Raw genomic sequence first — 14417 nt, 5'->3', positions numbered from 1 at the left:
CTAATTATCCCACCACCTTTGAAGTGATCAGGCTGGAGCAGGACAGACCCTCGTGTTCTGTGAAACTAAATGTTCAAGTCTCCTTTAACTGCTAGAGAGGATATTTACAGAGGCATTAGGTACAGAAATGCCATCTACACAGTGTGTGTATACAAAAAAGACTTCCTAATTCCTAATAACAACTTTGTCAAGGTAAACTTTTACCAAAAGACAAAAATCAGGCCATCTGCAGGGCCACATTGCTTTTTAAACACCAAGACTAACAAATTTAATGCTCTAAATGGAGGGAGTGAGAGACAGGCATAAAGATGACCTACATCAAAACAATCTTTACATTTTCTCATAGAGAACACATGTGTGTTAGCTTGCAGGAGATGCTACAAAAAAAAAACCTTCCAAAAAAATTCTACATTTCAAGAGTAAAAGCTAAGTTCAACTAATAGTGCTCTTACGCTGGTGTGCATCTAGACCAATACAGAAAGAAATCATTGTAGGAGACACCACATGACACATATAATAAATGCCCTGAAAGCTCACAACACTATGAAATTTTGGTCGGCTCATTTCATGACAGCTGCAATAGCATAATGGAAGCTGTGGACTATTCTCCATTTCATTCACAGTTTATTCTCTCAGGCCTCGTCCAGCTCCTCTCCGAGCCCCACGCTGAGGGCTGCGTGGCTTGCAAGGCTCCACAAAGATGCCACCAGCTGTGCCCACTGCACGTGAATATTCAAGTCAGCTCCCTCCAGCCCTGTCCAGGTCACCACCCTCAAGGGCCCTCCTTTTCTGGCTTTAACCACCACATTGAGCCAGACACACCAGGAGAGTGAACAAAGTGGAGGGACAAAGAGAGTGGACAAAGCAAATCAAAAATCTTCTTTGTCTTCTACATATGCTAACTCTTGACAGATTTGGAAATTTTAACCAAACACTGTCTTTTGGTCAGGCTATTGGGCCAATGGGTTGATTTTAGAAAGACAGGAATACCTGGTATCACAGCTCTGTGTCAGAAGTATATCTTAATATGGGGGATTGTCAGGCATTTCGGGAATGAGGTATGTGAGGATAGTATTTCCTTTGGACTGGTGGCAGAGAAGTGCTATGTAAAGCTGATTATCCAGGAAGAAAGGGAATTTTGCATCTCCTCAAGGAAATACTAGAATTAATATTTAAATAGGTAATATTAAATATAATATTAAGAAAAATTAGAATTCTGTCTCAGGAAAAGGCTGCGTCTTTTTCAAGGGAAAATTCCAGGGAATATAGCAACCTTGGCTTCCCAGGTGTGGTGGTGGTGGTGGTTTAGTCGCTCAGTTGTGTCAGACTCTGCGACCCCACAGACTGTAGCCAACCAGGCTCTTCTCTCTGTGGGATTTCCCAGGCCAGAATACTGGAGTGGGTTGCCATTTCCTTCTCCAGGGGATCTTCCTATCCCGGGGATCGAACTCATACCTCCTGCATTGTAGGCGGATTCTTTACCACTGTGCCACCTGGGAAGCTGAGGCTTCCCTCGTAGCTCAGTAGGTAAAAGACTGAGCACACACCCACATGGCAACCTTGGGGACAGAGTGGTAATAGGATATCAAGAGAGGACACCTTACCAACACAGAATGGGCAACGCACTTGGAATCAGAAATCTGGATCTCAACTGACTCTGCCGGCACTAAGCTGTAGGAGGCAAGCCATTCACAACTCTGACCCTCAATTTCCTGATCTGTATAGTAGGAACAATACTACCAACTAGAACTGTAAAGGTTAAAGGACGGAATATAGATGAAAATGCTCATAAACTATTAATCACAAAAGGTAAGACACTACAAGTTTGCATGCAGGTGACTCCCAAATTTTATCTCTAGTACCAACCTGCCCCTGGAGCACCAGACTCCATCCAAGTGCCTACTCAACCTTTTCACTTGGGAGTCTAATGGGCATCTCAGACCTGAGAACCAAACTCAACTCCTGCCCCGGCCTAACTCCAAAAAACTGTTCCTTCTCGGTCCTCCCCTTCTTGATAGACCACCTTGCCAGCTGCTCAGGCCACAGACCTCACCTTCAGTTCCTGTCTTTTCCTTCTCCAGCATCTCAGCCATCAACAAGTCCTGCTGGCTCTAATTCCAGAGCACAACCAAAATGCATCACTTCTCTCCTGTTCTCCACCACTACTGCCCTTGTCCAAGTCACCGTCCCCTCCTGCCTGGACCACTGCTACCACCTCTGGCCTTCTCTCCCTGCTCACCTCCAGTCTACTCTCCATGGAGAACCCAGGGTGATTTCTTAAAACAGTAATTCGATCTTGTCACTCCTTTGCTTACAGTCGCTACCCAACAGGCCTGCTGGTTCCCAGTATATTTAGAATGAAGTCCAAATTCCTTTCTTTTGGCCACATGACCCTGTACGCTGTGCCCCATCCTTTTTCTCTCACTATCTCAAACCGTGTTCCTGCTCAGGCACATGTCTGGCCAGACTGGCCTTGTGTGTGTTCTCTGATTGTACTAAGCTCACTCATGCCTCAGGGCTGGTGAACTTAACTCTCCCAGACCCTTGCTTCCCTGACTTCTTTTCATCCTCCAGGTCTCAGTTCAAGGGTCACTTTCTCCAAGAGGCTGATCTTAACTATCATCCACAGGGCAGCCCCCACTTCCTGAAAACCAGTCTTCCTATGTCACACTGATCACTACCTTAAATTATTCTGTTTGTATTTTTGTCTACTTTTTTTCTGTTTTCTTCCCCAAGAAAACATAAATCCCAGGAAAGCAGAGACTCTGTCAGTATTTACCGCTGTTATTTCTAATATTGAGAACAGGGCCTGGTACATAGTGAGAGCTTGAGAAATAGATCAATTAATAATATAAGCAATTGAGATGATCCTCCATCATATCAAGTTCAATGAGGCACAAAGTTGCTTTGTGATCGGTGCCATCCTTTATCAGGCTTAAAACCAGTCACTACGGCATCCTGCTTCTTCTTGGCTCTATTCCTGTAGGTCAACAGGTTTTCATTCTTTACTGCTGCTCTCCATTTTTTCTTTCACAGGAAAAACAAAATCTGCATCACAGCCCTCCAAGTCCAAACCCCACGTAGCCTGTCTACCTTTTCTGCCCAGCCTGCGACAGCAGACCTTCCAGCGGTCATCTTTACTGACTGTGGCCATGGACCAGGCACTGCCTGCTTTACACACATCCTTCTGTTTAATCCCAGTAACAAAGCCTAGGAAACAGTCTCCATTTCAAAGGGATAAAACTGGTCACTTGGTGCTCAGGACCTTTATCTCTTTGCTATACTTTTTCTGAACCTGAAGGCTTTCTTTAAATGCTGAACAGAGGTAACTTCGAAGAAAAGGGGAAAGTGTGCATTCAGTAAGCCCACAGGCAGGGCAGGGGTACTGGGTGTACATTACAGGAAAGTGCATTCAGGTTCCATATAAGAGAACCGTAGCCTCAGAAATCTGCAAGTGGCTCCCTTCACAGGTCACAGGGAAAGAGGAACAGCATCTGTGAAAAATAATCTAAAAGAAATTCTTATACCAGGGAAGATGGATTTGGATTAGACTTCTTAAAAGTGTTTTCAAATGCTGAGTTTTATCCCTATCTACGACAAACTCACAACTTCTCTATCACGAATGGTCTCCACCATTTAGTTTAGCATGAACTGTATGCAATTCATTGTATTCATCTTCTTGCCAACTACTCAGGGACACTAGCCAAGGGCTAAGTTTCCTTGCTACCTCCCAAAGAGCCAACATGATTTTGAGCCCACAGAAGAGATTTAAATATGACCAAATAGATTTCTCTGGGCTGTCAAGGCAGATTTTTATTGAAGCTCAGAGTGCATCTCTGGGTGGGTGTGTGCATTTAGCTATTTTGGTTGAAAAGCTTTGGCGAGCTTCTGTGGTCAGTTAGGGCTGGGGAGCTATGAGTCCAGGGTGATGAAAACCCTGGTACCAGTCTGGATAAAAATGGGACATTTTTATGGGATATTTACTGGGACAAATAAGTTATATTAATTTGGGGAGGGAAGATTTTGGCTTGTTATATCTGTATGTTTGTGATATTTTATTTAATAAACTATTCCATAGACACACTGAATGGATACTGTATAATATGTAAAGTGCTGTGCTGGGTGCTGGGTGGGGGTAGTTAAATAAAGTAGTAGGGCACTTTTTCTATCCTCAATAAATCTAAAATATACTTAAGTTAGCCCACAAAGTGTTTTGATGTTTAACAATATATACAGGTGGTTTAACAAAACCATGACTGTTTTTGAATCTTTACGATTTTACTATAAATGAAAAAAACTTGAAAAAAATAGGTTTATGCCATTGTCATGTCTCTGGTTTCAGAAGGGTGACATTCACAGAAAGGATAAAAATGGCAGACTTTAGTTATAATAATGATCCAGGAAAAAGATAAGGTATTCTCAGATAAGAGTTGCCAAACTGTGATTAATACTTTTCTGATAATCATTACCATTTATGTCATAATTCTGATTACATGAACTTTAAACCTTTTTAAAGTTAGTTTTCAATCTTAGAAATGCTTACAACAGCCAATAAAAACAAGGCATCATGGAGGCAAGGCTCTGGTTAGCAGATAAAAGGTGTTCTAAAAACTCTTCTCACTTTTTAATAAAATAACTTTAATTTCAGTTCTATACGCTGCAGTGAAAAAAACTCACACACTTAGCATTCTTGTGTTGAACATTCTCGAATAATAGATATGTGGATTTCCAGGAAACAGGGAAGAAGAAACATGTCTATCTCTACTCCTTCTCTAAACCTCACTAACAAGGGAGTCGACAAAATTAAGGTATAAGCCTATAAGGAAAAAGAATGGGCAAGAGAGAGCTATACAATTTTGAAAGCTGATGAACAGAGGAAAGAACAGTAAATGGCTTAAGAGAAGGAGAAAATTACACCTGGAAAAGGTTTTCATTCCAATCCCAAAGAAAAACAATGCCAAAGAATGCTCAAGCTACCACACAATTGCACTCATATCACACGCTAGCAAAGTAATGCTCAAAATTCTCCAAGCCAGGCTTCAACAGTACATGAACTGTGAACTTCCAGATGTTTAAGCTGGGTTTAGAAAAGGCAGAGAAACCAGAAATCAAATTGCCAACATCCGTTGGATCATAGAAAAAGCAAGAGGGTTCAAAAAAACATTTACTACTGCTTTATTGACTATGCCAAAGCCTTTGACTGTGCAGATCACAATAATCTGTGGAAAATTCTTCAAGAGATGGGAATACCAGACCATCTGACCTACCTCCTGAGAAATCTATATGCAGGTCAAGAAGCAACAATTAGAACCGGACATGGAACAAGGGACTGGTTCCAAACTGGGAAAGGAGTATATCAAGGCTGTATACTGTCACATTGCTTATTTAACTTCTATGCAAAGTACATCATGTGAAATGCTGGGCTGGATGAAGCGTAAGCTGGAATCAAGACTGCAGGGAGAAATATCAATAACCTCAGATATGCAGATGACACCACCCTTACGGCAGTAAGTGAAGAGGAACTGAAGAGCCTCTTGATGAAAGTGAAAGAGGAGAGTGAAATAGCTGGCTTAAAACTCAACACTACAGAAACTAAGATCATGGCATCTGGTCCCATCATTTTATAACAAATAGATGGGGAAACAATGAGAGACTTTATTTTCTGGGGCTCCAAAATCACTGCTGATGGTGACTGCAGCCATGAAATTAAAAGACGCTTGCTCCCTGGAAGAAAAGTTATGACCAACCTAGACAGCATATTAAAAAGCAGACTCATTACTTTGCCAACAAAGGTCCGTCTAGTCAAAGCTTTGGTTTTTTCCAGTAGTCATGTATAGATGTGAGAGTTGGACCTTAAAGAAAGGTAAGCACTGACGAATTGATGCTTTTGAACTGTGGTGTTGGAGAAGACTCTTGAGAGTCCCTTGGACTGCAAGGAGATCCAACCAGTCAATCCTAAAGGTAATCAGTCCTGAATATTCACTGGAAGGACTTGATGATGAAGCTGAAACTCCAATACTTTGGCCACCTGATGTGAAGAACTGACTCACTGGAAAAGACCCTGATGCTGAGAAAGATTGAAAGCAGGAGGAGAAGGGGATGACAAAGGATCAGATGGTTGGATAGCATCACCGACTTGATGGACATGAGTTTGAGCAAATTCTGGGAGTTGGTGATGGAGAGGCCTGGCATAGTGTAGTCCATGGGGTTGCAAAGAGTTGGACATGACTGCATGACTGACCTGAACTGAACCTGCACGGAGGCACAAGGAAGGGAACTGACTCAGACCTCTCCACCGCTCCCAGGAAGGCTCAGGAAACAGACAAAAAGTGCTGTGAAAACAGGGCGATGGGTGGGGCTGAGGGCAGTAATACTGACTCACAGGTTCCCTGTCCATCAGCAATCCCAGTGGGCTCTGTATTTAAAATGTGTCTCATTCTTTGCAATCCCATGGACTGTACCTGCCAGGCTCCTCTGTCCATGGAATTCTCCAGGCAAGAATACTGGAGTGGGTTGCCATTTCCTCCTCCAGGGGATCTTCCTGACCCAGGGCTCGAACCTGGGTCTCCCACATCGCAGGCAGATTCTTTACTGTCTGAGCCACCAGTGAGCCCAGCACTTCCCCCACTCACCACCAACTCTCACCTGGGCTGTTACAACTGCCTTTGAAATGGAATCAAGGCTCCCTCACTTGCCCCATACAGTCTGTTTTCATGGGGGCCAAAATAAGTCCCATTGTATTTCTTGTTTGCTCAGACCCCTCCAGTGGCGTCTCTCTCCCTCAGGGTAAAGCTGAAGTTCACAGAGTGACCAGTGAGGCCTCACCTCTGACTGCCTCTGCTCCAGCTGCACTGGCTCCTGGCTGGGCCTCCAGCACACCAGGCTGACTGCAGCCTCAGACCTCCCTTTTCCCTCCATCACTTGAGCTCCAGAGAGAGTTTGCTCCCTTCCTTCTCTCAGGACTTGACTCAGTCATATTCTTAGTAAGGTGCTGCTCCTCAACCATTTACTTAAAATGTCACGAACAATCACTCCCTCCCCCTCCCCCACCTCCCGACCTGCTTCCTGTTTTGCTCCCCTATCTCTTAGTTTTTTTCATTTCAGCACTTAGCATTATCTCTCTTGCCCATAGGAATGTAAGCCCCATATGGGCTGGTATCTTGTTCACTGCATATCAGCAGGACTTAGAATAGCACCAGACACTCAGGAGATACATAACTAAGTATTTGTAGAAATATACGTCTGTATAAGAAATCATCAGAACCTGAGTTTTTATTTTCTACACTATACAGACAAGGAACTACCTTCTACCCCCAAAAACTTACCCAAGAAACCGAACCAGAATGACCCATGACCTAGCATGGGGTGATGACACAGCCGAGGGTGGGGTGAGGATACAGAAGAATGAAGTGAAAGTCTGTGCACTGAACCGGGCCCACAGCCTGCTGCCCCCGTTTGGCTTCCAGAAGATCAGCTGACAGATAAGCCTTAAGCACTGTACCTACCCTCATTTCTAGCTGCAACCTGAAATTGAACTGAATGGCACTCGCAAGAAATACAGTTCACTGCTTGATCACCCTACAATGACTTCCACCAGTCAACAGGTTCTATCCCTGGGACACAGACCTGCCAACTATTCTTTAGGGTTCAAGGAGGCACTGCACATTAAAGGTAAGCTTTTAACAACAACAACCAGATTGTAAAACACACACGAGGGAAAGAAAGCTCTCAAGAAACAGAGATTACATTAGAAACAGAAAAAAACAAACAAAACCAAAAAAGTAAAGCTAAAAACTAAAAGAAAATTTAAAATATATAAATACATACCCGTTGTTATAAAATGGAAGAGTACAAATTTAAAATTATAATTGAAATCAAAAATATAAGTAGGTTAAAAAGGATCTTGAAAATAAAACTGATCCAATCTCATAGAAAGAAAAATAAAGAGAAAAGAATGGAGAGCAGGGGTAGAAAGATAACAAAGCTAGAGTATCAGTCTGGAAGAAATCTAACTAACAGGAAAACTAGAAAGGGCATGGGGAAAATGATGAAAAGGAAATTACCAACAACAAATATATGAAAATGTCCAAGAATTGAAGGAACTTGAACTTCCAGAATAAGAGGGTGTCTGATGTTCAAGGACAAGGAATGAAAAAAGAGTCTATGGGATTTCAGAATTCAAGAAAAGAAAACAGGAGAAGCTTCCAAGGGAAGCTTTTTTTTTTTTCCCCAGGGGAAAGAGGGAAGACTGGAAGGAGGAAAAGAGAGAAACAGAGCTCAAAGACAAAGATCTGAAGAATGATGTTGCAATTCATGTAAGTAAGATGGAATTTGGACAATAATGTAGCGATGGGATCAAAATCCTTAGGGAGAACAATTTTTAAATCTAGAATTGTTTATTCAACCAAAACATATTTCAAGTATGAGGCTAGAACATGTTCAGACATACACGAACTTGAAAAATGTACCTTACATGCACACTTTCTCAGCAATTTAACAGAGGGACTATCCCACTACAGGGGTGGGGGGTTGGGTAGAGAGAGAAGTGACAGGGGAGAGCCAAGAAACAAGGGCTCAAAGAAGGCTGTCATAAATGATCACCATTCAGCAGGCTTAGAGTGCAGTGGATGGGCTGGGTCCTCCCTAAAATTGATATTACTGATGTTGAATTTCTGGCCTCTAGAACTGAGAGACAATAACTTCTCTTGTTTAGGTCACCTAAGTCTGTGGCATTTTATTTTAGCAGTCCAAGCAAACTAATACAGAGTGCTTCCCAACCTTTCTAAAAAAACACGTCTAGTACACGCAAGATGAGCTGTAATGGCCTTGGCTTCCCCAGGCTCTGCCCTGTACTCCTGAGGATTCCAAGGATTAACCTCTCAGTTTACCTATTACAATTCTTTACACTTCCCTGGGAAGGTCTGGCTCAGAGAAGAACCACCATGGCTTGCAGGAGGAAGAGTGGGAACACTATAAGAGAAACCATGTGGGGAAAAAACGGTTCTAATAGACTACCGATCATGTGGAAAACTGTGTTGAGAGGCTGTTGATGGTACAGAAGAATGGTAATAAAAATAAAGAAAATTAAGCAAAATTCTTAAATGAGATACCGATTAACTTTTGAAAAAATAAAGTTATATAACCAAGGAAATGTACTCAACAATCACTTGGTTTGGGAGCGAATAATATTTATGGCACCAGATAATGCAATCTAAATAATTAAGTAACTTAAAATTATGATAAATCTACGCAGGGAAAGGAAGTTAGGAATAGGAAACAGAGGTAGCCAAGTATAAGTCCTCCTACCTATCACAAGGCAAGATCAGCAGGCAACGTCTGCTGGTGAATCCATCTGCAAACGGATGAATGAATACAGAGCTGCTTAAGAATATTATTCAGAAATACTAAGATGAAAATGAGGCGAAACTGCTTCAGGAAGCAGAATAAGAAGAAAGGAAAGGAAAGGAAAATTACTGTTTTTAGTATAAGGCACCCTTTTTTGGTACTATTTAACCTTTTTAAGCCATGTGCATTTATTATTTAATAAAAATTATACTTAAAAGGAATAAAAATTATGTTAATGGTCCCTATACTCTGATAAAGCTTACATTATCTATTTTTTGTTTGTTTGCTGTTCCCCCCCAATCTTTTCAATAAATCTAATCAAGCTGTAAGAGAAGAGAATATCAAGGGAATCTAGGCTAATCAGAAGGTTTTACCCTTGGATTAAAAGCCATCTGGAAAAAGAAAACTAGCAAGATAAACTCCTCACTACAAATGAAAGGTCATCTAGACCCAGGAGGACGTCTTTCAGTTTCATATAGAGATATTCTAGTCAAAGCTCCCTAAGACTGAAGAGATCTCTAAAATCTGCTACATTTCAGATCACTGCAAGTTGGAAACTACTTCTGTCAATGAACGCTATCTGTATTTTATTAATAGTTTGAAAAAATGTGAGAGCACAGACTTGGTGACATTTTACCTCGAGGTCTGTATTCACAGGAACTTACTGATCGAGCATGGTTTTCATTTTCAAAAGTACTGCTTTGTTTCTACTGTAACATACACACACTCATATATAATGTACAGATTAAAGTCTGGGTAAAAATCAATTCATCAAGAGTGGGGAATCTGTTCCTTTTCATATTCCCCCCTACCTTCAATTCATTCATATATTCAATCATTATCAATTACCTACTAAGTATCTACTCTGAGAAAAGCTCTTATGAGAATCTAAGGACACGGTCCCTGTCCTCAAGCTTAGTGGAATGCGACAACAGTGGATAATTACTGAGATGTACACTAGCCTTCAACTCTTTACACAATAACTCTGATGGAAAAACGCACAAGGATCTGGGCTTCAAGTGTGCAAACTGATTCAGAATAGAGATGTCCTCTTACGGTGTGCACGCTTGTAAAACTTCTAGTGCCAACATTTTATAAAAGGAGTATCAAGCTTTGCTCTTGTCCAGGAAACAGGTCAAGTAAAACAGACGCTGTTAACGAGGCTATGGTTACCCCAGAAAGACTTGGGAGTATATCTCAGAAAGTGTCAAGATCAACATAGAAGGAGAAACTATCTCAATATAGAGAATCTGACTTTCACTGGTAAGCAGTAGAAAATAATAGAACCTCAAGATAGGTTTTAAACTCAAAAGTTAAGACTTAGCATCTTAGGAGAACTGTATGAAGTAGAGGTATCAAACTCACAGTTACAGATGGAATCAATTCTGTTTCATAAAATATTGATAGGCTGAAATAATCTTATGTCTGTTAACTGAACTAAAAAATGCTTCCGATGATATAGTACCTTAGTCTGAAACAGTTCCACTGATGGAATGACAACTAAGGCTAGATTCATTTGACCAAACACACTATAATATTTGATATACTTGCCTGGCAAAGCAATAGTCAGAATCATCAAGAATTTAATGCATAATTATCCTCAAACTAGTCAATTAAAAACAAGAAGATGGGATGGGGTAGGAGATGGGAGGGGGGTTCAGGAGAGAGGGAAAAAAACAAACAACAAAAACGGAAGATACCACACCAGTAATTTATAAGCACAAGTGAGACTCAAAGTTGAAGAGTGAATGAATAATGACCAGTATTAATATGATCACAGCTTTCACTTCTTGAGCCCTTACTATGTGTCAGGCACAATCCTAACTGCTTAACAGTCAGGATAGCAAACAGGTTAGTTACAGAGCATGGACTCTGGAGCTAGGCTGCTAGGGCTTAAAAACCAGCTCTGCCACCAACTGGGGACGTGGGCAACCTACTAACCTCTTTGTGCCTTGACTTCCTCACCTATAAAGTGCAGACTGTAACAGTATCTACCTCCCGGGACTGTGGAAGAAACAAATGAGCCATGTGCCAGGCACACTGAGTGCTACCCAAGTGTTAGCTGCTGCTGTTCTGAATACTAGCACATGGCAGACGGAGCTAAAATCCAACCCCTAGGACAAACTTAAACTCTAGGTATATGTTGACTAAAAGAGACTCTACTGATAAGTTAATCAGTAGTGACACAGTACCACATGTTCCTTGAAGATAAAAACAAAACAAAACCAACAATGAATGAAAACCAAGCAATGACCATCAACAGAAACAGGCTTGCCAATGGGATGTGATGGAGAAGGAGCATCTAGGAGAAGGGTCACTATGAGGTAGACAAAGCACTACACTGGAGGCGGGGAAGACCAGGGTTCTAACACCAGCTCAGCAACGAGCTAGGTACCTGTGACCGGCTGCTTACTGAGCAGGGTCTGAACTTCCTCTTGTGTTAAAAAGGGGCAGATGACTCTGAGGTACCTTTTGGTGCTGACATCCTGATACTATGACAATAGAACATACAGCATTTTAAATACACACCTTTCGTAAAAAACAGGTACTACTATTTATTTCTGAACAGCCACTTGTACTTTAGTAGGTATGTCATCTAGAATGTATTTATAATTTTGAGCTGAGCAGTTGCAGAATGAAATACATAGTATAGAGAAGCAACACTATGGTATACTGTTAGATGCCATTAAAATATAAATAGGTTAATCTGGGAAATAAAACAAGAATACTTTTGATAACATGGTAATACTTTTTCTAACATACTGAATTTTTCTAACAGGGAGAATTATAAAGTTGTTCTTATACAATGTGGTTAATAAATACTACAGTTTTATAAGAAAGCTGAGAAATGATACAACTTACCTTTTTGCCCATGACGACTGCTGAATTTGTCTCCAATCTCTGGACGCCTTGTCTGTCTCAGCAGCATTTTGATCAGAAAAGCATCTTCGGCATTTGAAGATATCATCACTTTTTCAATATATGAGTCTGTTGCCCCTTTGTAGCTAATATTAAGAGAAAGTCACTATAGCAGAGTTTCCAAGCCGCCCTTGGTGAACCTATTCTTCCAGGCATATTTCATGTAATACCTATCACAGAATATTCTGACATTCCCATTTCAGATTCTGAAAAATGACTTTCCTCTTTCAAGAATAAATTAAAATGTGACAATTTCCCTTGGACAGTCCTAGTTTAAAGTGGTTAAACATTTATTACAAGGCAGGCACAATACAATTTAATCATTATCATATATAGTATTCACATGCTGTTATTCCTTTATAGGAAATAAGAACTTAGGAAAACTTAGGAAAGTTAAGAACTTGTCCAGGACACACGACTCATACAAAGCAGACCTGGGATTTAAGCTGAAGCCTGTTACTCAACTCCAAATTTTTAAATATTACTTTAATCTACTCAGCTTTTCCATTGGGAACTTTTTCACATACTTCACATCATCTGTCTTTCATTCAACAAACATTATTCAGAGTCTACTTGTGTCAGATCCTTACAGGCTCTGGACATATAGATTAAGAAGACATAGTTCCTGCCCCAAAGAAACTCACAACCAATGAAGGAAGAGAGAAAGTTTTCTGGTATGGGGAGAGGGGTAATGGGAAAGGCCCTAGGAGGTCACAGTCAGTCCTGCCAGGGGTTGGTGGTGGTGACAGTGGTAGCAGGGAGGGGTAAGCTATCAAGGACTGCTTCCTGGAGGAGGAGACCCTAGGAGAGAGACCTGACCAGAGAGAAGGAAATTCCAGGCAGAGGGAGCAACTTGAGTAAATGCACAGAAGTCACATGGAATGTTCGGAGAGTAAGAGACAATTTACTAGAAATATGGGGGCTGTTGTGCCAAAGGGTGAGGCTAGAGACATGTGCCAAGAGTCATGGACGGCCATGTATTTATTATATTATCATTTCGTTTGGCCTTTATCCTGCAGGCGACATTGTCACTGGGAGTTTTACTCAATCTACTCAAGTTTTATTCTATTTACTCAAGAGAGTAGCAGATGAGTAATTGAGGGGAAAAAATAAATCACTCTGGCAGTAACAGAGAGAGCCTGAGAAGTGTGGGGAGGCGCACGACTGGAGGCAGATGAGCAGTTACCAGGAACGAAGAGTCCAGCAGGAGAGGCGGGCCAAGCTCAGATAGCCACACCTATCACTGGGAGGTGAGAGAACTTCTGAGGAGACAGAACTGACAGCACTGACTGAATTAAGGTGTGCAGCAGGTCACGGAAAGGAGTCAGGTGTATGCTGTAGGTGACTGGCGGGATGGCGGTACTACTCACCGAGAAAGGGACCCAGAGGAAGCATGTCTGAGGCTGGGGTAGGTGAGGGGAGGATGATGGTTTGGGTCTGGGTTTGGGGGCCCCGTTGTCCAAGAGCGGGTATGGAGCTGACACTGGGCAGACGTCTCTATGGGAGTCACCAGCCAAAGGAGCTAACTTCTAATTTCCTCCATCCCTTCTTTTTAAAAATCTTTCAATGTAATATTTCCAAGGCATGACCAGGACATACGTGATGGGCACGTCTTTGTACTGCGGCTGCTGGGGCACGTTACTTCCTTCCAGGGGAATCTGAGTTACTGTGGGCATGGACTTGTTTACAAGCACTTGCTTGTTTTCTACTTTCTCACCTGAGAGAGAGAGAGAAGAGCGTCAGACAAGTCACTATCATCCGTGTGGAGGGCAAAGGTTATTGGGGCATAAAGCCTCGTGATTAGACCTGGTGCATGAAATTCAGACATGGAGGTAACAAAAAGAGTCCACATGGTCAGAATCAGAGTTCAACAGGGCTTGTTTGAAATTCTGCAAGCCCGTCTGAAAACACCACATAGATTAAGATCACAGCATGTATAAAATTAGGAAGCTGCTTTAGGGGACCACATGAATGAGAGAAAATCCATCCACTTTAAAATATCTCCTAGGGTGTTAGAATAGGTTTGGGCCAAGTCACAGTTATTTCAGCTAGTAATGAGTCCCTGTCAACTTAACTTGGACAATGAGAAAATGTAAGTATTTCTTTGATTTTCCTGCTGTCCTCACCTTTGCTTTGCACCTTTTTGTGGTCAG

The 14417-nt window shown here is 41.7% G+C and overlaps 1 protein-coding gene across 36 annotated transcripts in view; it reads right to left on the bottom strand.

Moving 5' to 3' along the window:
* Positions 1-14417, bottom strand: part of POLR3B (RNA polymerase III subunit B) — a 111604-nt gene that overhangs the window by 21710 nt on the left and 75477 nt on the right. For all 36 annotated transcript variants that reach the window (XR_014082315.1, XR_014082317.1, XR_014082320.1 and 33 more), the window contains 2 exons: positions 13864-13981; positions 12208-12350 (listed from right to left, as the gene is read on the bottom strand). Coding sequence is in view for 27 of the 36 variants with exons in the window: in XM_081591273.1 (XP_081447399.1) it covers positions 12208-12350; positions 13864-13981 (261 nt within the window). In the remaining 9 variants the exon portion in view is untranslated. The remainder of the gene's footprint in view (positions 1-12207; positions 12351-13863; positions 13982-14417) is intronic.

Source organism: Giraffa tippelskirchi, chromosome 4 (genome assembly GCF_054371585.1).
Source record: "Giraffa tippelskirchi isolate mGirTip1 chromosome 4, T2T-mGirTip1v1.2.pri, whole genome shotgun sequence".
Classification (NCBI taxonomy): domain Eukaryota; kingdom Metazoa; phylum Chordata; class Mammalia; order Artiodactyla; family Giraffidae; genus Giraffa; species Giraffa tippelskirchi.
This window is presented reverse-complemented; position numbering and strand designations above follow the sequence as displayed.